At 40.1% G+C, this 24,377-nt stretch overlaps 1 protein-coding gene across 1 annotated transcript; it reads right to left on the bottom strand.

Annotated features, from left to right (window-relative positions):
* Positions 1 to 77: 77 nt before the first annotated feature.
* FAM221A (family with sequence similarity 221 member A) lies at positions 78 to 23,217 on the bottom strand. The gene is made up of 7 exons (XM_035020751.1): positions 23,107 to 23,217; positions 20,438 to 20,611; positions 16,672 to 16,862; positions 14,767 to 14,973; positions 9,875 to 9,982; positions 4,736 to 4,818; positions 78 to 575 (listed from the first exon to the last, which is right to left on the bottom strand). The coding sequence occupies exons 1-7, from the start codon at positions 23,169 to 23,171 to the stop codon at positions 507 to 509; spliced, it is 897 nt and encodes a 298-aa protein (XP_034876642.1). The 5' UTR covers positions 23,172 to 23,217; the 3' UTR covers positions 78 to 506.
* Positions 23,218 to 24,377: the final 1,160 nt, after the last annotated feature.

Raw genomic sequence — 24,377 nt, 5'->3', positions numbered from 1 at the left:
GCATAATCAACAAAACAACTTAAAAATCAGTAGACACCACTAGAAAATGATTATATAATTTTTAAATACAGTTTTTTATTTAAAAACATAAATCAAGATTACAACATTTAAAAAATAAAAAATAGGGATTTTAACTTACTATTTTTAAACAACGCTCCTTATATATTTGTTCAAAACCCAAAATAACATACTTAATTTTTTAAATACCCTCAAAAAGTTAAATTATGACAGACTAAAAACAGTTACTGTATTTTCAGGTTTTGACTAATATGAAAATAACCTCATTTGTTAGGAGAGATAAAAAGTATATACAAAATATTAAATCATGAACTTTGATAAAAGTAACCAAGTATTTTCACTTGTTTAAATAAATTAAGGAAAAAACCAAAATGACATTTTTACATAGTAAAAGAAGGAAATAATTTGAGAGAAAGTAAACTGCATTATATTTAAATAAACACAAACAAGACCTATTTGGATGATGGTTTTAATTTTCCCAATAGTCTTCATGAAGGTTTTGTACTTGATGGCAATGATGCTTTTCCTTTCTGCTTAGCGACCTTTTCCATTTTTATCTGTAAAATTAAAATATTTGTTGATAAAATAATTTGTAAAACATTCTAAAGAAAAAAAGGTTGTACACACCTTATTTGATTCATGTCTCATTCATCACAGCCATTTCATACACTTATTTAACAGTGATTAAGCTTCCAAAATCTAAAGCAAAATCTAATAGTCGAAGGGACCAAATTGCATTTTTAAAATATGGTATGATTTCAACTTTGCAGAAACATTTTAATAAAAATAACATATAGGGAATATTGTTTTGGAGAAAATTAATAAGTTAACTTAAATGCCACTAAAAAAATTGTTTTATGAAAGCCTAAATATGTAACCTTAATCCAGTCTATGCACATTCCCTAAAGAACACACCTAATGCAGCTGGATAATCTCTGGAACATGGACTGCTTTAAGGATAGTTTCCTATAATTCTGGTTTTTACATTTCCACAGTTACTTCCCTGAAGGTTGCCCTCCAGTGTAACTGAAGCAAAGAAGCAGCTTACATACCCTAAGTAGTGGCCTTCTGACCTTTAGAAACATTGAAATCCTTTCTATGGGAAAAAAGACCGCAGAGAACACAAAGCCCACTTGCCTCTTACAATTCCCAGAGGCAGCACCCACTGCCTTATCCCTGTAAGAGAAAGGGACAGAAAGTATGGGGCATGGTAGGTGGAGGGCCTCCTACCTTCTAAGGTGATAGGAATAATATCAAGAAACCAGAGGGGACCTAGTAAAACCAGTCTATCCAATCTCCTCAAATTGTAAATAATAACTTCCCAATAATAAAATGTATATATCTCACCTCCCTCTCATCCCCATTTTTCCCCCCTCTCTCTCCTCTCTGAGTTGGTTGGGACCCTCATTCAAAAACCCTACATTCATATCACTCTTTTATACTATATTAGTCAAAAGGTCATCTGAAGGACCCCCAAAGGAATACCCTATACTAAGGCAAAGATTATAGGCTTTGGACTCACCAACAGTTTTCTCATTTGGAAAAAAAAAAAAAAAGGCCACAGTAATAGGTACTTCTCAGGATTGTTCTAAAAGTATAAATGAGGGGCGCCTGGGTGGCTCAGTCGTTAAGCGTCTGCCTTCGGCTCAGGTCATGATCCCAGGGTCCTGGGATCGAGCCCCGCATCGGGGTCCCTGCTCAGTGGGAAGCCTGCTTCTCCCTCTCACACTCCCCAGTGCTTGTGTTCCCTCTCTCTGTCAAATAAATAAATAAAATCTAAAAAAAAGGGAGAGACAAGATGCTAAACAACCAAACAAAGCTAAAGCAGGGCTTCCTCAGTTGAAATAGTACTTAGCAATACATGCAACTAATCTAGTGTCTGAAGAGCAAAGATACCTCCTCCTGCTCCTTTGTTTCTTTTTCAATTTCCTGGCACTAACAGCAATAGCACCTTGCACCTACTTCACATTTGATAATTGTTTCCTTAATAAAATCGTCCTTTCTTAGAGATAAGAGAACAAGGGTCATTCACAATGGAAGAAAATAACTTGACCTAATATATAAAAGAAGCAATGAAGCAACTCTTCAGTAATACCTAAAAGTAATTAGTAAACTATGTTACCACAAAGGCTTCAATCATCAAAGCCAACTCACACTTATAGTAGATTTTCCCCACACTAAATGTTACCATTCTACCAGGATGCAAGCAAAACGAGATACAGACATCGCACTGCTTTCTAAAGGGGCCGTGACCCATCATCAGATTCAGGTTCCTAATTATCCCTTTTCCCTCAACGGTGCATATCTTGTTTTTTCTGGAGTAAAATTCAAGTACTAACAACACATATAGTACATGTCTGCTTAGAGGAAGTTGTTTAGGTTTGAGCTTCTTAGTTTGTTTGTCTTTTTTTTTAAGATTTTATTTATTTATTTGAGAGAGAGAGAATGAGAGCGAGCACATGAGAGGGGGGAGGGTCAGAGGGAGAAGCAGACTCCCTGCCGAGCAGGGAGCCCGATGCGGGACTCAATCCAGGGACTCCAGGATCATGACCTGAGCCGAAGGCAGTCGCTTAACCAACTGAGCCACCCAGGCGCCCGAGCTTCTTAGTTTTTGTATGCCATTAATCACACAGGCTGGAAAGTTTATAAGCTGTGTCTCATAAATCCATAAATCACACAGGCTGGAGAGTTATAAATGACATCTTGTAAACCCATAAATTCTAGGTCTATTTAAAATAAGCAGTCTGGATTGGCCAGGTATATCCTCTAAAACAATCCCTCCCCCCATTATCTTCCCACAAGCAAATACCACTGGCATGTTTTCAAGGCAGTCAGCACAACCCAGGTTTCTGGAGGAGGGAAGGAAGGAGTTCTAGTACCCTGTCCCTCATAAGCCTAAGAAGGAGAAACTAATTCAGCTGTGAACTCGTGTATTCCAAGAATGGAGACTGATGTGATTAAAAGTCTAGCCTTAATGATGCTATAAAAAGAGCATTCTCTTTCCTCACCCTGGCCATTTCATCTCCCTCCCTGAGATCCTACTATCTCCTCTTTCTCTTAGATGAGAGCTCTCCAGTACGGTAGCCACCAGCCACATGTGGCCTACTGAGCACCTGAAATGTGGCTGGTGTGACTGAGGAAAATAATTTTAAGTTTTAATTTATTTAAATTTAGACTTATCCAGCCACACATGATGAATATCTGCAACACAGGTATAGAACATTTTCATCACTGCAAAAAGTTCTATTTCTAGCTCTGCCTTAAATCATATCCAGGACTCTCCCCCTCTACTTCAAAATTCCTCATCAGGGAAACCAAACTGATCTCTCTGTCCCCTACTCCCTTCTCTTCCTCTTGGAAGGTGAATTTATTTAATGGTCTCCTTTCTCCACACCTTCGGCTACTCAACAAGCTACAACAAAAAGTGACAAGAGTGTCTTTACTTTCATGGCACTGATTACCCAGTTGGAGAGATAATAAACACCCACAGAGCAACTATAAAATAATCCTAAGGAAAGCACTTTGAGGAACGTACCATATGGCTGGATACCATCCCCCATACCTCATCAAACCAACATACTTTCATCTGGCAACAAACAAAACCAAAACTCTCAAATATGAACACTGCCATGAAACACATCAAATGTCTAACCATATGACATGTATGAAAGTGAGTATCAATTAATACGTGTTTCCTTTTTCAATTCTCCATGAATATTTATTGAAAACTTATTACGTACAAGGCACTGTAGTTGTTCTGGGGAAAATATAAAGAAGAATAAAATACTGTTTATCCCTAAGGAGTTTATAGTGTGGTAGAGAATGATGCAAATTATCACTACTGAAAGCTGGGAACACATCAATACTACAGTTGTTGAACCCTGGGAATTGCTTAAATACATTTATATTTAGTGTTCAGTTTCTTAAAGGCTAATGGGTAATTTAACTTGAGTCTAGATATACCTTGAATGCACTGAGAAGAAGAAATATTACATATTAAGAATTCAAGATACAGGGGCACCTGGGTGGCTCAGTCAATTGAGTGTCCAACAAGAGGTGATTTCAGCTGTGGTCATGATCTCAAGGTGTGAGATCTAGCCCCACGTCAGACCCCTCACTCAGCGGGGCTTCTGATTCTCTCCCTGTCCCTCTGCCCCTCCCCCCACTTGTGCATGCATGCTCTCTCTCTAAAATAAATAAATAAATCTTAAAAAAAAAAGAATTCAACGTACATATAATTTACAAATCTGCTGATAGCTGGTGTTTATTGTTGGTAATTTTATCTATATATTTAGTCAATCCTTATGATCTTCATAAATTAACTAGTATATTATATATCATATTATTCATTCATCCTATTTCTCTCTGAATCATTGTAAGTCTCAAGGCCTAACACCAGCTACAAGTAAAGACTCTATAAATTATTTTTTTTTTAAGATTTTATTTATTTATTTGACAGAGAGCGAGACAGCTAGAGAGGGAACACAAGCACGGGGAGTGGGAGAGGGAGAAGCAGGCTTCCCGCGCAGCAAGGAACCCCTATGCAGGGCTCGATCCCAGGACCCTGGGATCATGACCTGAGCCGAAGGCAGATGCTTAACGACTGAGGCACCCTTATAAATTATTATTAATGATGATCCACAATCAATATGTAATTCTACTGTGTCTTTGTCACAAGTTAAATGCTTAATATAAGCAGATTTCACCATAGACTTACCCTTTCTTGGTATCGTCTTTCAAAGAAAGCCATATCATCCTCTTCAGGTCTCTTTAAGGAAGAAACTTGACTGCTTGTACCTACTAATAAGGAAAAAAAAAAATTCTAAGTAATATATTTATGGAATTACAAATTCTGCTGAAATTGAAAAAAAAAAAAAAAACAGAAAGATAACTTTCCTCTTACCAGTGATTTATTTTTCAAACCAGAATGGTCTAAATGGTAATTGATCCTACTACCTAATTCCCTTGGGGGGAGGGGAAAAGGGACAGGGAGAGAGAGAATCTCAACCAGACTCTCCTCTGAGCCCGGAGCCTGACATGGGCCTTGATCCCAAGACCCTGAGATCATGACCTGAGCCAAAATCAAGAGTCGGACACTTAACCAGCTGAGCCACCCAGGCGCCCCTACCTAATTCTTTAGAAAGCAGAGCATTGCAAGACAAAGTAACTTTTATTGGCAAACATTCTCCTAATGTGCAACTGGTGCATATTAAATAACAACATATAGCTATTTCACACAAGAGCCCACTTAGCTTTGTTCAACTATATTTTAAATTTTATAACAAAACTAGAAATTCACATAACACCATAACAGATAATGCACAAAAGTAATTACAGAAGATTTGTGCCATGGTCTGAATGTGTTCCCCTCAAATTCATATGTTGAAATCCCAATGCCCAATGTGATGGTGTTAGGAGGTGAGGTCTTGGGAGGTGCTTAAGTTATAAGGGTGGAGTCCTCATGAATGGGACTAGTGCTCTTATAAAAGGGACGCCACAGAGATCCCTCAACTCTTCCACTATATGAGGACATAATGAGAAGGGGCCAGCTGTGGATCAGGAAGAGGGCCTTCACCAGAATACAACCATGGTGGCACCCTGATCTCGGACTTCCAGCCTCCGGAACTGTGAGAAATAAATTTCAGTTGTGTATAAGCTACTCAGTCTATGGTATTTTCTTAGAGCACCTGACTGGACTATGGCAGTTTGTATAAGCAACCAAGATACTACCTGCTTTGAAATTTTTCAAAACTAACTTTAGTCATTTTCCATGGTATTCACTTTTTAAAAACTAAAACAAGCACTAGTTTAAGTTGTGAAAGGAATTTAAAATTGCTTCAGGAAAGAAAATCAAGTTTTCTTTGTAGGTGCACTAAGAGCCCAGTTCCATGGAAAAGTTCACCTTCATTTCAGGTGAATGTGTTGGTTGGGTCCCTTCATATCCAAAACAGAGTATCAACTTGAACACACGTTCTGGTTTTTAAAGCATATAAATTCACCCTCAACCAGCAACACAAAAATCATATCACTCCAGACAATCACCACAGAGTATAACCACACTCTGTCAACTATCTAACAAAAGCCTTGTTGAGAAAAATACGAAAAAATGCTTAGAATATGTGCTATCTATTCATCTCAAAACTCTGGGTCTTTTCCCTGAATCATGTTGGATCATTTGAGCTAAGCTGCTTATAGAATCACCTTCGTTGAGTTGCATTTTAATGGTATATTACCATTTATCTGGTAAAGTGGTATTTTACCATTTTTATCAAAGTGACTATCAGAAATAAGCAACCACAGGCGCCTGGGTGGCTCAGTTGGTTAAGCGACTGCCTTCGGCTCAGGTCATGATCCTGGAGTCCCTGGATCGAGTCCCGCATCAGGCTCCCTGCTCGGCAGGGAGTCTGCTTCTCCCTCTGACCCTCCTCCCTCTCATGCTCTCTGTCTCTCATTCTCTCTGTCTCAAATAAATAAATAAAATCTTTAAAAAAAAATTAAAAAAAAATAAAAAAGAAATAAGCAACCACATGCTGCATTTGCTGAAAAAAAGGTTTTTTTAAAATAGAGAAGATTTTACATAGAAAATCACAGCATTTATTCAAGTTAATTCATTTCATTCAATAATCTGCCATATTGTTACAGTCACTGTTAATATTACTGTCATTGCTATTTCTCTTCGAGAGGACCATGCTTTTAAAAAATTTGGGTTGGATTTCCATGATGTTTAACTCTATGACTAAAAACCTTTCCCCTTGGGTGCCTGGGTGACTCAGTTGGTTAAGCAACTGCCTTCGGCTCAGGTCATGATCCTGGAGTCCCGGGATCGAGTCCCACGTCGGGCTCCCTGCTCAGCAGGGAGTCTGCCTCTCTCTCTGACCCTCCCCCCTCTCATGCTCTCTATCTCATTCTCTCTCTCAAATAAATAAATAAAATCTTTAAAAAAAAAAAATCTTTTCCCTTACTAAAAGGCAACCCCTTCATCACAAGAGAAACAGGAAAAACTGAGATTTAGTTGTAGAAAGTGATCTCCACCAGAAAGAATTCATAGTCCATAATGTTTCAGGGTTGTACTTTTACTTAGGGCCTCTTTCTGGGGGGAGGAGTTATCGCTCATAGATGTTTGCTTAAAACAGAGAACATGCCCTACTGCATCAAAGAAGGAAAATAAGGTCTAGTTCCTAGAGAACAGGCACATGATCTTCCAAAGGAACCCTAATGGTTCCTAGGTGAGAGAGTCATTCTGCCAAGGTCAGGGGACAGAGTCAGTGACCCTCCTGCCCTGATCAGTCAGCAGTAAAAAGGTCTAACCAGGTGAATGGGACAGGTAGTAAGTAGCTTCCAGTTAGAATCTCTAGCTCAGGAATGTCTGTGTTTGAGTAAGCTGGAGCTGGAGGGAGAGAATACAGAGTCTGGAGAAAGTGACTAAGAATTGGCAAGTGTCAAAAAGATACAGGTTTCCTCCAGGGGACCCACAGAAAGGGGGCACCACCAGTCAAGGGTGGCCCTGTGCTTTTCTTTGAGAAGAGAATACACTGAGTGGGTTCTGCAGTTTTCATAGAACAAGTGGAATGATACTGAACAGTGGAAAGTTAATTCAGAGTTTCTGTCCATGGTTCAGAAAACACTGATAGAACACCTGTGTACAAGGCAAAGGGACAGTGCTGAAAAAAAATCAAGCTGTCTAAGATGTGACCTTGACCAGAAGGAGCCATCTAGCAGTGGCCATCAGACCCCTGCACACCATGGAGTGCTGTGTCCTCGGGGCCACTTGGGAGGGAAGGATGGCTTTCTGGCTGGCACGATCAGGGAAGGCATTCTCGATCCTCTCCTCTTGGTACTTAGCATGTCCTCTGTGCCTCTAGGTTACTGCTTAGCCTGGCCCAGTCCAGGCACTTGCTTATCTTCCTTATCTTTCTTGGTGTGTGAAAATGGAAGTCTGAGAGGATAAGATCCTGCCTCACAGGTGCCTAATGTGTGTGGAATTGATGTGTCCTGGGAGTGTCATTCCGTCTTGGTTCAGAAAGGTGGAAAAAATTTGGGGAAAGGAGAGCTAAGATGGGGTGGTAAGGGTATGGTGTTTTAGTCAGAAGGTGGGAGCAAAGTTACACCAACAAGCAGTTTTAGTACACGGTTTAATCCAGATGATAGAAAGAGCACCAACACTACCTCAAGAAGGTAGGTGGAAGGGGTGCCTGGGTAGCTCAGTCATTAAGCGTCTGCCTTTGGCTCAGGTCATGATCACTGGGTCCTGGGATCGAGCCCCGCATCGGGCTCCCTGCTCCACGGGAAGCCTGCTTCTCCCTCTCCCACTCCCCCTGCTTGTGTTCCCTCTCTCGCTGTGTCTCTGTCAAATAAATAAATAAAATCCTAAAAAGAAAATGGAAGGTAGCTGGAAGCCCTCGGCCAAACAGGTGAGTCTGCAGAATTGGGAAGCTTAAATCTTTCCCTATTATCTAGTCAAGCTCAACCAGGGCGTATGAAAAAATAATGAATAACTAGAGGGTCTTCACTTTCTGAAATTAGAAAGATCAAGTAAACTCAGCAGCCCCCAGCAGCCCCCTCCCCCACCCCCAAACAGTGAAGTTGAATGTCAAAAACATACAGAAAGCTTTTGGATATCTTCTTTAAGTGTGTCTTTGGCGTTTTGGTCTATAAGCAATCAAGATGGAGAGAGATACTATCCCAAAGAAAAAAGCTTGTAGGAACCACAGTAGTTGAGCCTGACCATCCACGATGCCTTTAGACTTACACAAAACCATGGTTACAAGGATTCTCCCACGTGAATCAGCCAGGCAAGCCAGTGGCCACTGTGTAGGAGGGTGTGATATGGTCCACCAAGTCCTGAGTGAAGAGGCCCAGGGGCCCCAGGCTCTGATAAGGGATACTCTGAGGCCAGAAGACAACCCACAAGAAATAGCCCAGCGCCAGGACAGTGACTAGAGAGAGCAAACGTCTGGCCGGACAGAAATAGGCAGAAGAAGCCTCGGACTTCATCTTCACCATCTTGAAAGATCTACACACTGAGCCTTGGGATGGGGAACCGTCTCTATCCCGCCCCCGCCCCACACCAAGAAGGCCTGGGTAACCGGTTTCTCAGGACCACAGGGCAGACAAGTGTGCCTGTCTTCTTCTGAAAAAAAGTTCTGACGGACCATATCTGCCTCAGACCTCATCAGCAGCAATTACATCAACCTTGAAAGTTGACACAACTGTGTCCTTTTTCTTGGTTTTGCTTTCTCCTATCTATATTTTAACATTACTTTGTTGGGTGTTTGTGTAAGCAGCCCTAAAGTCCCTTGTGGATAAAGTCAGGGTACATGAAAAGGTTGCATGAAAATACTAATAAAAAGAAAATCCTCATTTAAAAGTATTTGTAAATATTAAATACCTAATGCACCATAAAAATTACTTCTTCAATGTTTTTTTCTTATTTTAATAAAGGAAATGGAATACTAGTGCTTAAAAATGAATAAAATTCAGATATATGTGTAATGCATATGTACAATTTACATGTATATGTATAATTTATAAATGACAAAACCTTTCTAACCTAAACTTATCACCGGATTACATCCTGCTTTTGGGAGAGTCACTAGAGGACTCTCTTATTCAGACATCAAAGTAATAACGTGTAAGGTTTTAAAACTTCAAATTATTGTATTATTAGAACCTCATAATTCTCAGATTTAGCAATTTTCAAAAAAAAAGCTTCTTGCTTTTTCTCAGCCCAAGGCCAATATAAAAATAAAATGATAACCAAACTGTGGTAATACTGAGGAAAAAAAGATCTAGAAAATGAACAATCTACATTCTTATTTACTACATCCAAAAATATTTGTCAGTTTAATTTCATTACCATCTGTCAGTGTTTCTGGAGAAGAACTAGATGATGCTTGAAATGCTTTTAGAAATGGGTGGTCCATGGCTGTAACTGGAGAGTCTAAAAATTCAACTGAAGGTGCACCTAAGACCAAAATATATGAAGAATGAAAATTAAATCTCCATTTGTTGGGATACAAAAAAAAGTTATTTCAATGCAAAATAAATTAGAACCTCAGAAGAATAATTAGAAAAAACCTTTCTATAAAAAAGAAATTTTTATTTAGATTTTATCTGCCATATAAAGTAAAGGGAATTAGGTAAAAGTATGTTTGTATTTCTCAGAGAGATTTTTCACAGAAAAGTTATGCATGAATGTAACTATGGCAAAGAGGTACAAAACCTTAATATAGTCACAAAAATATTATCAAAAGCAAGACATTCATGACAAAGAACCTATAGTTGAAGAGGGCAGAGTAACTGTATTTTTTACTCTGCTCACTGGGAAATCATCTCAAAACAAAGTCTGAAAAATAAAGAAAAACTCAATGAAATGAGGAAATATCCACAACCCCACACCACAAAATTACAAAGACCAATTGCTAAATACACTGACTTTTAGACCAAAAGGAAGGAAGCTATGGAGAAAATTTATAAGTGCTCTATCTTCTTCACAAACCACCACCTCCCCTACATCCCTCTCCCATAGAGGGATAGAGGGAAGGAAATAAACTTTTAAATCCTATTTGGTTTTTAAAATGAGTCCTTCCTTATAACCTAAACAGTGTGGGACAATTGCTCATTCTTTCAGTTTCCTGCCCCCTCCTTCCCCAGCTCCTCTCTGGTGTGGCTGGACGGAATATAAGAGAAGGCGCTCGGGGCCACCGAGGTCCTTGTGCTATCCTCTGGTTGCTGCATGCACTGCTGATCTCAAACGCTCAAGGCTGCTAAGTGGTGATTTAGTCTCGCAGCTTGGTAGGGCCTCACACTTGTTCTCACTGCAAGTACGGACCCCTTGATGCCTGCCACTTCCTCTACGAATCCCCCAGAGCTCAGAGGACCCACCTCTAGCTCTGCTCGGGATCCCCTTGCTATGACAAAAGTCATGGCAGGTCCACTGCCTAACGGCTCAGCTGCCTTCCAACCACCCACCCACTAGGAGCCGAGCATTATGGACTCCTTCTGCATCATAAAGGAACCAAATCAGCAAGTTGTCACTTCTGTCCAGGACTCTACATGGCTGACAGAACAGATGTCCCTCTGCCCCAGGCTCCCCTACAGCAGAAATCAAGACAAAGACATCTTGTTTCCTCTCCTCACTCTCACCTTCCCTCACCCCACCTTCCTTCAGGGGCCAAAAGCGGGAGGTTTTCTCTCTTTGTTATAAAGATGCCTAAGTGATAAAATACTAGAAGGCACAAAAAGGCAAAGACGCGAGCTATCCCCACTATTACTTAGCACTGTTCTGCAAGTACGAGCCCTGGTAATTAGTCAAGCGTAAGAGCCAGAAATACTGGAAAAGGCAAAAATACCGTGATTTACAACATCAACCAAACATTTATTTTAAACTCTAAGATTAAGAAATAAAGGACTAGTAACAAAAACAGCATAAAACATTAGGTTTTTTTATAAACAAATAATAATCAGCTAGAAAATATAAAGGAAGGAAAAACCCTACGTATCATAGCTATAAAAAAATGAAATACCCACAAATAAAATTAAGAAAATTAAGAAATAGACTGAGGACTTCCATGAAGATAACTTCAGAATTCCACTCAGCTACACAGAAGACAAATGCAGAGACTCAACATTTTAAAATATCAATTCTTCCTACATTAATCTATACATTCAACATGATATCAACTAAATAATAGAATGTTCTTGTAAAAATAGAATGTTTTGTAATAATAAAATGTTGTCAAAAAATAATGCCAAAGTTCTGAAAAAATTAGTAAGAATAAGGAAAATTCTTTTTTTTTTTTTTAAAGATTTTATTTATTTATTTGAGAGAGAGAATGAGATAGAGCATGAGAGGGGGGAGGGTCAGAGGGAGAAGCAGACTCCCTGCCGAGCAGGGAGCCCGATGCAGGACTCGATCCCGGGACTCCAGGATCACGACCTGAGCCGAAGGCAGTCACTTAACCAACTGAGCCACCCAGGCGCCCGAATAAGGAAAATTCTTAAGTAATGCAATGAACTTATAAATATTAATTTATTATAAAGTTTAGTATTGAAAACAGCATGGTAGGTGCACAGAAATAGACAACAATGAGGCAGACCAATTAGCCCAGAACAATTTCTGGTTTGAACCCAACCCTACCATTTACTAGCTGAATAACAAAGAACAAAATGTTGTACTTCTCTGTGCTGAGTTTCCTTATCTGTAAAATAGGAGTAATAATAGCACCTAACTCAGTTATTGTGAGGACTAAATGAGTTAATAGATGTAAAGAGGCTGGAAAGACTTGCGGAAGTCAAAGTTGCAATTGTCATCAACAACATCATTATTATCATTATTTTTTGCCATTGGGAACTGGATTTTCTGTAACTGTTCCATGAGCTTAATACAATCATGCACCCATGAAAATTGAAAAATGATTTATTTACGAAATTTAACAAGCTAGTCGTAAAATTACCTAGAAGAGGAAATACACAGATACACCAAGGGAATCTTGGGGGAAAAAAAAAAAAACACAAACAGGAGGCATTTACCTGTGTTTATCAAAACACACTATGAAAAATAATAATTAAAAATAAGTAATATTGGCATAAGATAGACAAATAGGCCAATGCCACAAAATAGTGAGTATGACAGAATATGAGAAAGGTAAAGTTTCAAATTATTTGGGGAAGAATGGTGTTTGGATAATTAGCTATCAATTTGGGCAAAAACTGAAGTTATATATACCCCACACTTTGACAAAAATGTATTCCAAATTCATGAAAAAGCTAAACATAAAAACAAAAAAATTAAGTATTAAAGTGAAATGAATGTGAACATAATTATAAAATTGCCTCCAAAATTTAAAAACTGTATAAAAAATAAAAAACAAGGACAGACTGGAAGAAAATATCTGCAAAAGAAATGACAAAAGAGGGGCGCCTGGGTGGCTCAGTCGGTTGAGCGTCTGCCTTCGGCTCAGGTCATGATCCCAGGATCCTGGGATCAAGCCCTGCATCAGGCTCCCTGCTCAGCAGAGAACCTGCTTCTCCCTCTCTCTCTGCCTGCCGCTCTGCCTACTTGTGCTCTCTATCTCTGTTAAATAAATAAATAAAATATTTAAAAAAAAGAAATGACAAGATTAGTATACAGAATATATAAGACCGCCTATAAATAAATGAGAAAAGATAAAAACATAAAAGTGAGCAAAGTATATAACAGACAAGTCACAGAAAGTTAAACGGCCAATAAATACCAGAAGACTCTCATCTCACTAATAACCAGGGAAATCAAAATCAGATTGAAACAGTAACATTTTCACATATCAGACTGACAAAAAATTGGGTTTGACAGTATCAAAGATCAGCATAAATGTGAGAAATAGGGAAGCTAAAAAATCTAGAGGAAGTATAAACAAGTACAGCATTTTTGGAAGGCAATTTGACAGATGTATTAACAAAATTTCACACACTTCAACCCAACAATTCTACTTCTCTGTATCTACCTTAGGGTCAGATTTATGTAGCATACAAGGAAGCAAGTTCAAGGACGTTTTTGGCAGGACTAGTTGTAAAGGCAAAAAAGAAAAAAATGGAAACAATCTAAATGCCATGAACAAGGTTTAGAAAAACTGACAGTATAGCTTAGAAAACCTGATAAATTGACAGCGTGGAATATTATGCAGGGGTTTAAAAGAATTAAATAGATTTGCATGTTCTGATATGACAGGCCTTCAAATCTTTTCCAAGTTAACAACTATAAAAATATAAGCTAAAAAGGAAAATAAATGATTAATTGATGACAGCAAATTACCCTCCGGGACACAATCTGGGGTAAAGAGAAATGTGTTCAAGGGGGCCTTACAATACTTCATTTCTATTGTTTGACTCTTTTACAAGAAAATATTCATTTATATTTATGTAATTTTTGTACTGAAAAAAATTGAATACAAAAAAGTGCATACACACAGACGTATTTAAAGTAGATAGGAACCGGGCGCCTGGGTGGCTCAGTTGGTTAAGCCACTGCCTTTGGCTCAGGTCACGATCCTGGAGTCCCAGGATCGAGTCCCGCATCGGGCTCCCTGCTCGGCAGGGCGTCTGCTTCTCCCTCTGACCCTCACCCCTTTCATGTGCTTTCTCTCTCTCATTCTCTCTTTCTCAAATAAATAAAATCTTAAAAAAAAAAAAAAGTAGATAGGAACCGTATTCTTCTCCCCAATCCTATTCAACTTCAGAAGAATCCAAAAAAAAAAAAAAAAAGACTCCAGCTACCTTCAATAGTTCAAGATATATCCAACTGAACTTTTCCCTATATTACTTAAAACTTTCATGTGTACAAGCAGTGCGTGCATATTCTTATAAACGTGATAACATGTAGACACACGCACAGGCATATGCACACACAGACATAAGCCTGTTTCCAAAATGAGATGGCTATCAGAGCAAAAAATTACATACAGTAGGCAAACAGGTAAAGTGCAACATATCAAATAAAAGAAATATTCAGCTATCACAAACAACAGGGTTGTGGGTTGGGATTTGGGTACAAGTATTGCGGTAGGAGTGATCTTTTTTCTTGTTTTCTACAAGGACCATGTATTGTATCGTGGCAATAAAACCTTTATAAAAAAAGTAAAAATCCAATGAGAGAATGTTTTCTGGAAAAAAAACTGAAGAATATAAAGTGTGAAACAAATATAGGGCTTCGCTATTGTCAGCACACATAAAACACCACGACAAGCTCACGTTTCATCGGTCGTCACTTACCAATCCCACTGTCATCTAACCGCATGTAGCCTTCCGCCAGTGAGCTGAAACCTGTTAAGCCTCCCATTGCCGCATAAGGAACATCCTGTCCCACTGGCTTGCCCTGAGCCAGTCTTTCTTGCTTAGTTTCCACCACTGTGTCATGAGCATACGCAGGCTGACCACAAGCACAAGTGAAGCAACTATGGAATCCTGAACACTTGGAACCTGAATCAAGATGTAAAGGGAGTTAAAGGTCTTTAAATATAGGTACTACAGTGTCTGCCCTAAAAATGCTCAGCTTGGCCACAATCACCTGGATCTGGATCCCTTATAGGCTGGCCTCTGGCCTCTAAAACTCTAGCCTCCAGCCCCCAAACTCCCTCCCAGCCACCGCTCTTCTGTAAGATGCTGAAGTGAGTAAGGTAAGATAAGGTATGTAGCGCGGGGAAAAACCAACCAGGGCTAAAAGAAATTGCGCCAACACGGGAAAGCCAGGAAATGTAGGCCCTCTCCTCAAATACGGAGTTAAAAGCAGGTGTGGACAGCCCAGTGGTAGGACCAGGTGAAGAGATCATGTGGAGGCCTCCCTGTGGATTAAGGCCCCATAAAAGCCTTATAGGAAAGCCAACCCAGGACAGAGAAAGGACACAATGGAATAAATACTGTTTAACAATAAAGAGCAAAGAAGTACCGATACATGTTACAACACAAATGACTCATACAGACTTTATGCAAGTGAAAGCAGCCAGTTACAAAAGGCTACGTATTCTGTGATTCCATTTATATGAAATGTCTAGAATAGGCAAGTCCATATAGACAGGAAGTAATTATTGGTTGCCTAGGGCTGGGGAGAGGAAGGAATCAGGAATGACTACTAATAAATACGGAGTTTCTTTTGGGGGTGATGAAAATGTTCTAAAATTGACTGTTGTGATGGTTGCATAATTCTATGAGTATATTAGAAAACCACTAAATTGTACCCCTGAAATGGATGAGTTATTTGGTATGGGAATTACATCTTAATAAAAGTGTTATATATTTGGGCGCCTGGGTGGCTCAGTTGGTTGGGCGACTGCCTTCAGCTCAGGTCATGATCCTGGAGTCCCGGGATCGAGTCCCGCATCGGGCTCCCTGCTCAGTGGAGAGTCTGCTTCTCCCTCTCCCGCTCCCCCTTCTCGTGCTCACTCTCTCTCTCTCTCTCAAATAAATAAATAAAATCTTTAAAAAAAAAACACAATATTGAAGTGGAGGCCAGAATACACCATTAACAAAATTTTACATACTCACACTTCTTAAAAAATGTGTATGGGAACAAAGGCACATAATAAGTTTTATCCAACTACTTCCATACTTAGCCAGTGAAATGCATTTATTCCTGCCACTGTCATTAAAAATGTTTTATAACATATTTCAATTCCTTTTGCTTTTCCCATCAGTCTATGTTTTAGGCAATAACATTATAATCTGCCAGCAAATTATAAAAACTTTTTTCAACTTATCAGATCAAAGAATTTAGTTGCTAAAATTCCCATTCAAAAATTTAAATCTGGGTCACCTGGCTGGCTCACTTAGTAGAGCATACAACTGTAAATCTCAAGGTTGTGAGTTCAAGCCCCCTGATGGGCATGGAGCCTATTTAAAAATAAATAAACTAAAATTTAAATCGAATCACGTCTAGGTATTCTTTAAAATCTATTAGTATCATTTAACCTATTTGAGTCACATGAGATTAGGGCTTATGAGTGCAAAACATACAAATAACTCAAGAGTTTTTCCGCGAAAATAACATTTTAGAGTGGTTGTCCCTTTCTGAGTTGTTTAATATTGACTACGCAGCTGAATAAAACTGGCACAAAGACGCATTAAATATCCAATACAGAAAGACAAACATTCTGTCGGTGTGTTTATAACAATGTAACTCACAGGCATTGCATAGAAAGCCGGGGGCAGCGCTGTGCTGATCCGCAAAGTGCTTGCACCTGCAGCGAATGGGCTGGGTGCCGTTCAGAGGGACGTAAAGGTACGCCCTGCACCCGCAGCCGCTCACTCGGCAAGGGAGACTAAGGGGGCGTTGCTGAGGAATCGTTTCAAAGTCAGTTTTATGTTGTTTATACCTAAAAAATAAATAAGATAAAAGAAACAAAAACAATGCAGGGATTGCTGGAAATTACAATCTCTATTCTGTTAAACGCAGAGTATTCTTCTTTATTTTTATTTTGCTGTTCTTGTTAGTAAGGCGAAAATAAACTCCCTTACACTCTTTCTGTCGCTCCGTCACAAATTGCTTTGGTCGGAAAAAACCTTCACTCTTTTAGATTTTTTAGTTATTTAAGAAGAATTTTCACAGCAATATACACAGAAATATAATTCCCTTTAAATACTTACCACTAAAGATTCTTTAATATGGAAGCACAACCTAAGAGTGTGGAAAAATTTCTTTAAAAAAATTATTTTTATCAAAGTACATTACTGAAATTTATTTTCATAGGTTTGCTATTTAAAACTGAAATGAGTTCAATAAACATACATGAATGTAATTTACTTCAATATAATTTAATTTTTAACTTTTAACTTCAAAATAAATTGTCAACATTTTTAAAAGCCAAAGCTCTCTGTTAAAACACTGTAATTTTCGGGGTGCCTGGGTGGCTCAGTTGGTTAAGCAACTGCCTTCGGCTCAGGTCATGATCCTGGAGTCCTGGGATCGAATCCCACATCGGGCTCCCTGCTCGGCAGGGAGTCTGCTTCTCCCTCTGACCCTCCTCCCTCTCATGCTCTCTGTCTCTCATTCTCTCTCAAATAAATAAATAAAATCTTTAAAAAAAAAATGGGTTATAATTAAAAAAAAAACACTGTAATTTTCTTAAATAGACCACTCACTTCCTGCTCTTACGGTGATACTCAATAAAATAATATTAAATTTACTATTCTTAATATTAATCTAGGTAGTACAAGTTAAAATAGCAATGAGATACCATTTTTCACTTAGCAAAGAGAACCAACATTTTTTTTAAACTATACATAATTCACAATGCTGTCAAGAGTGTTATAGAAGGGGGCGCCTGGGTGGCTCAGTCGTTAAGCGTCTGCCTTCGGCTCAGGTCATGATCCCAGGGTCCTGGGATCGAGCCCCACATCGAGCCCCACATCGGGCTCCCTGCTCCGCGGGAAGCCTGCTTCTCCCTCTCCCACTCCCCCTGCTTGTGTTCCCTCTCTCGCTGTGTCTCTCTCTGTCAAATAAATAAATAAAATCTTAAAAAAAAAAAAGAGTGTTATAGAAGGACCTTTCTCATTTAATGTTTCAAGAAACTTAAAAAGATCCATCCATACCTTCCATGGTTTATATAATTTCACATATAGCATTTCCTAATTTATATAATTGTCAAATCACTGTTACACACCTTAAACTAACATTATATATCAACTATACTTCAATAAAGATAAAAATAAAATCATCAAATTTAATAGTAATAAAAAAAATCCTTTAACCCAGAGTTCATTTTTCAAAAATATACCTCAAGAAAATAATTCTGTGTATAAAGAGTTGTGTGCATAAAGACAGTATCAGCAACAGTACTTACAATAGCAATACACACATACACAACATATTAATAAGGGAATGAATCAGTAAATCAATAGACAACAGTTTTTAAAATTTCTAGCAGTGAAATCCCTCCTGCAAATAAAATCTCTTACAGAACTATAATATATAAAACAGTAAAAGCAGAATTGGCTAAAGCAAGGCAAAGAGCCAGAATTAGAGTCTGTCCTTCCTCGAACCTGCCCTTCCGTGGGGTACCACTGAGACTCCCTCACAGCTCTGGGGAACACACAATGAACACCACTGGACTAGCTAGAATATTGAGCAGGTATTAAAAATCTTATTTGTGGGGGCGCCTGGGTGGCTCAGTCAGCTGAGTGTCTGCCTTTGGCTCAGGTCATGATCCCAGGGTCCTAGGATGAGCCCTGCGTTGTCAGGCTCCCAGCTGGGAGCCTGCTTCTCCCTCTCCTCCCAGCTTGTGCTCTCTCTCGCTATTTCTGTCTCTGTCTCTCTCTCTCTCTCTCAAATAAATAAATAAATAAAATCCTAAAAAAAAATCTTATTTGTGATTACCACATAACAATGTGGAAACATATTTCTGTGACTCCATCATTAAAAACTTGTTCAATATTTATACACACACATCATTTACAACCAAATGAACTATGTAAAGAAAAAATACATGAATATAGTAAAATGTATTGATAGTAGCTAGTTTTGGGTGGTGAGTTTTCTATTTTTCTATATATTCTTCATTTACCTTAATAATAATTATAATATTTATAATAGGGAAAAAATAATAGTTTAGACAGAGACCTCACTGAGTGACCAGTACTGAAGAACTTTTCCATGGAAGTTGGGTTGGGTTCATTTTGAAAATTAATTCCATGCTACATAACTATACATATATGAGACTGGCACTAAATTTGTACAAGAATAAATGATAAAACCAACACAAATTTACCAAACTCCTTTTGAACTCTGAAAGATCTCAACATAACCCTCATCCTCCATTCCTCCAAAGTGTTTTTAGTTGGGGTTGCTAAATAAGTTTCAAGTCAATCTATATACAACATTACTTATCCTAGCAACTGCTTAACAACCTTTGGCAGATGGCAAGTCTGTATGTAAATAGCAACCATACAAAGAGACTCTCATGAGAGAGCCCCAGAAACTATGAGAACAGGGCGGTTCTCCTTGCATGCTTTGTTTGGAACAGAAAGTTAAAAAGTTGTTACCTGAAAACACATAATAGATTCAGTGATTTTTCCAAGAAGCAGCTTTGTCCTTTTGAGCTTTACAACTGTGACCTGTGACAGCAGTAAAATGTAAAGTAGAACACAACAAACACAGCCAAATGCAAACCTCAGGTACAGGCAATACACATCAGTGACTGGAGCCTCCTGCATCTTCTTCCCTCCACATGCCTTACTTGGAAAAGGACCATTTGTAATAAGCTGTGTGCTTGTATTTTTGTTTGTTTAAAGAAAGGTATCAACACAACACGTTTCTTTTTTTTTTTTTTTTAAGATTTTATTTATTTATTTGAGAGAGAGAATGAGATAGAACATGAGAGGGGGGAAGGTCAAAGGGAGAAGCAGACTCCCCGCTGAGCAGGGAGCCCGATGCGGGACCCGATCCCTGGACTCCAGGACCATGACCCAAGCTGAAGGCAGTCGCCTAACCAACTGAGCCACCCAGGTGTCCAACACAACACGTTTCTTAAAGTACAAAGGGAGATTAGTAAATTTAAGGAGAAATGCTTCTATTCGTAGACTGTTAACCTGTTCAGTGTGGGTCAACTCAAGCAACTCTTAAAGCAATTTTGCATTCTGGTGACCCACCCTTTACTAACTTATCCAGCCATGGGAGAAGTCGACCCCTGGCAAAGCTGCAGGGGCAGGCACCAAATGCAAAAGAAGAGATGCTTAGGGTGATGGACTCCATAAAGAGTTGTCATAGGATAGAAGAGAAATTTTTAATTATAGCAAAAAAATAAAACCACTTTAGACAATTTCTAGGGTATTATATAAAAGTCTACTTTTAAATATTTCACAATTATCACAAGTAATGTTATTTATAGAAGGAAGATACACTCTGATACAGTTTTATATTTTCTAATCACCAGAAAACTTAGCAATATCTTACCTATGTGTACAAAAACACAGTGTCTCTGGACCCACAAGCTTACAATCCATTCCAGTTGGTGATCGCCAGCTCACAAATAATCTGTTCTGTAAGCGCATAGGTAATACTTTTTTTTTGTATTCTTCATACTCTTCAGGAGTAAAAAGTTTCCCTCCATCGTCCTCACCGACAATTCTACAACAAAAACTTCTCTTAAGCCTTGAATATTTATTTTCCAGGTCAAAAATACTACACTCTAAAATTAAACTATACTTGTATAGTCAAAAGAAATGTTTCTTCAGATTTGATTTTTTACTTTAGGCTTATGTTAATAGCAAAATTACACACAATAGGAATAAAGCTTTTCTTTCCCAAGTAAAAGAGGATTCTAAATTAAATAAAAGTCAATGAACTCATGACATCTGACTTTATTGATCCAGGTTTACCACTGGACAATTACCACAAATTCAATCTCAGTTTCTCCTTTGATTCTGAAGCAAACATGCTCATTCTTTTCATTAAAAGCTAGAATCTAAACTGCTAAAAATTCTAATATTTTCCTCCTTTAAAAACAGTACTCCCCCCAAAAAACAACAGTGCAAAAAACATCAGTGCAGAAGACATGGGTAATGCGAACCCAAACCCTGGCCAGGAGCTTAAACCCACAAATACCCTTGGATCTGCACAAGCTCAAACCCATATCTATATTGAGTAATCATCCTTTAATTCCAAAACTTTGACTTCAAAGTTTTATGGGAAAAATTAAGCCACTAATATTGCTTAATTTCTGGAGAAATTAAGAATTGGCATCCCTGGAGAAAAGGAAGCACAAGTAAAAGAATTTGTTCAAAACTGAAGAAATTTCTCCTTGAAAATATCGCCCCTTAAAAGCCATGAAAAGATGTTGTTTGTAGACTGCTACTTAATTTTTTGTGCAATCCATACCTTTTTCCATACTTTCAAGCCTTTAGCTGAGATAGATAAATAAAACCAATTCAGAAGCTATGAAACCATCACAACCTTCTTCCTTAATTAAATAATTTAGATACACAATAGTTAAAAAAAGGGGGGGGCATTTTATTCTGAGAAAAGTTTTGGATCATTTCACATTATAATAGCTACCATGTAGCGTATCAATAGGTACTGGGAAAAAAAATATCAATGCAGGTCTTTAAAGATAGAGATCATTTATATTTGACTGCTAAACCAGCACAGCTCAAACTTTACAGTAGTTACAAATCCCCAAGGGATCTAGTTCAGATGCAGATTTAGGTTAATAGGTCTGGAGTGGGCCTGAGAGTGTGCATTTCTAACAAGCTCCCAGGTGTTGCCTACACAGCTGGTCCATGATTGCTACACTCTGAATAGCAAGGCTCTAACTTTTATAGTGAACTATTCCAGGTTATTTATATTTGCAAAAATAATTTTCCACCAGTCTTAACATTTCTGGACCAGGCAAGAGACCATAGCTGGAGGCCCACAATCCACATATCTAAACATCTAAAGATCTAAGTTATCAATCAACACCAAGGCCCAGCAACTTGCTCCCAGGGAAAAGCCCTGGAGCCCTGGAGCCTAAAGAAGCCGGCCCAGCCCTGGTGAGCACTGGGTGGAAACTGTTCTGGGCACGGGACTCATGGCCTTACCTGGACCAACCGGACCCGGGGATGAGGCCTGACCCATGAAGCTCCTCATTCTTACTTGTCTGGCTCAGAATTACCAACCATTTCTAGGTGCTCCCCAAAACTACACCACCGAGACAGTCAGAAGGAGTGACGGTCAGCTAAGGAAAACCGTTTGCCCTAACAACCCTGGGTGTTTTGGGGCGACCACCTTTAAGCCGAGCAACCCCTCTCGCTCAGGTTTTCAAGGCCGCTGGGATTTCCCAGGCAGCAGTGATTTACCTTACTTTCCGTGTATGTACACATATTATCCCCTCCCCCACCCCACCCCCGGCCAAACCGGGCCCCCCACCTCCTCCCGGACCCCGCCACCCCTGGCGCCCTCAACCCCACATCCTCCTGCTACAACCTCTTCAGGAATTCCTATTACCCAATCTCCCAACTGCCAAAAACCTTTCTTGGGAGACCGGAAAAAAAAAAAAACCAAACACGTTTCCGCAGGTGCATCAGCCTTTGTCAGGGCCCAGGGCAGCGAGTCTCGTCCTCAATCCAAAGGGGCAGCTACGTTTCCATTTCCGTGAGAGGAGTTTCTCCGGAAGCACCGAAACTACCCCAGTCTGTCTTTCTCCTAAAACCAGCACCTCGGGGTTGGGAGCATGTTTGGAAGTTCACGACATACCCTACTACTAAACTAACATGCAAATGACGTCCGCTATTTCTTCTAAGGCCCGAGTACTCACGATGTAACTCTCCAATGGCCATTTAGAAAAAACAGTTGGACCTCCACATAAATTTGAGAGTTAATAATCCGTCTTGGAAGGGGTCGAAGCGGGAGACCTCTTAAACAGCCTCGGAAGAGACTTATTAGACCTACATGTCATTACAATATTTAATTACAAAAAGACGAAACTTAAATCAAGATAAGTAAGCCTCCCCCAGCCGCCCCCAGCCGCCTGGGGACAGATTCCGGGAGCCCCAGGGGGCGGGCGCCGGGCCCCTGTCCGCGCCCCCCGCCCCCCAGCCCCCGCACTCCTCCGGCAAGGGGGACGCGGCCCGCCGCAGCCTCACCTCCGATACTCCAGGTACTCGCCCACGGCCGCGGCGCCGCCGGAAGGCAAGGTCAGCCGCTCCATAGCCGCGGGGAACCAGAGGTGCCCGCCCCGCGCGCTGGCGAGCCGACCTCGGAGCAGCGAGACCCGCCCCGCCCCGCCCCGCCCCGGCCCGGCCGGTCGCGCCCCCTCCCGCCCGCCTCCCGATTGGCCGGCCCGGGGACGGCGGCGGACGCGCAGGGCGCGCGCTTCCACCTGGCAGCCGGCTCTGCGCCGGCGAAACCTTGCGTCTCCTAGTGCAGCGCACGCCGCTCGAATTGCTGTTTTCCGCAGGCGCAGACCTGGTGCCGCTTGCCTTTCCCGGGCTTCGCAGGTCTCCTTGAGAGGTAACAAGTGACAAGGGAGTGCAGTGCCTTGCATATCATGGACGCACAGAACATGGCTTATTTCTTTGTGCAGAGCTTTTCGCTGACTTTGTGGCCCGACTCGCCAGATTCCCCAGAAGTGTTTTCAATACTGGCGTTTAGAAGACTGCGTGTAGGGGCGCCTGGGTGGCTCAGTCGTTAAGCGTCTGCCTTCGGCTCAGGTCATGATCCCAGGGTCCTGGGATCGAGCCCCGCATCGGGCTCCCTGCTCAGCAGGAAGCCTGCTTCTCCCCCTCCCACTCCCCCTGCTTGTGTTCCCTCTCTCGCTGTGTCTCTCTCTGTCAAATAAATAAATAAAATCTTTAAAAAAAAAAAAAAAAGACTGCGTGTAAAATCAGTAGCCCTGAGTGCGTCCAGTTTGGGTGGCACTAAAGCACCATGTTCTTCCAAGGAAGTGAATAGCGGGTTTAAGGGGAAACAAATAGAAACAATTTAGTTAAGATTTTTTACACCTTTGAAAATATTCTCCACAAAAATCTTTTTTAAAGATTTATTTATTTTAGAGAGAGAATACGGGGGAGGGGCAGAGGGAGGGAGAGAGAGAGAGTCTCAAGCAGAGTCCACACTGAAGCGTGGAACCCCATCCCGGTGGATCTCAGGACCCTGAGATCAGGACTTGAGCCAAAACCAAGAATGGAGGCTTAACCGACTGTACCACCCAGGTGCCCCAACATAAAATCTTTTTTAAAGCTGAATTACTATGGGATTGGCTTACCAACCCGGAAAAGGAGTAGGAAATCCATCACTACTCAAGGAGTCCCTAAACTCTGAGGCTCCCTACAGATCACCTTGAGGGCTCTCTACAAACTGTGAGAAATAATGGGCAAACAGTAAGAAAAATAATTCATTGAACTACAATACTTAA

This window comes from Mirounga leonina, unplaced genomic scaffold (genome assembly GCF_011800145.1).
Source record: "Mirounga leonina isolate KUSES-001 unplaced genomic scaffold, KU_Mleo_1.0 Mir_174, whole genome shotgun sequence".
Lineage (NCBI taxonomy): Eukaryota > Metazoa > Chordata > Mammalia > Carnivora > Phocidae > Mirounga > Mirounga leonina.
The sequence above is the reverse complement of the archived record's forward strand: the minus strand, read 5'-3'. Positions and strand labels throughout refer to the sequence as shown.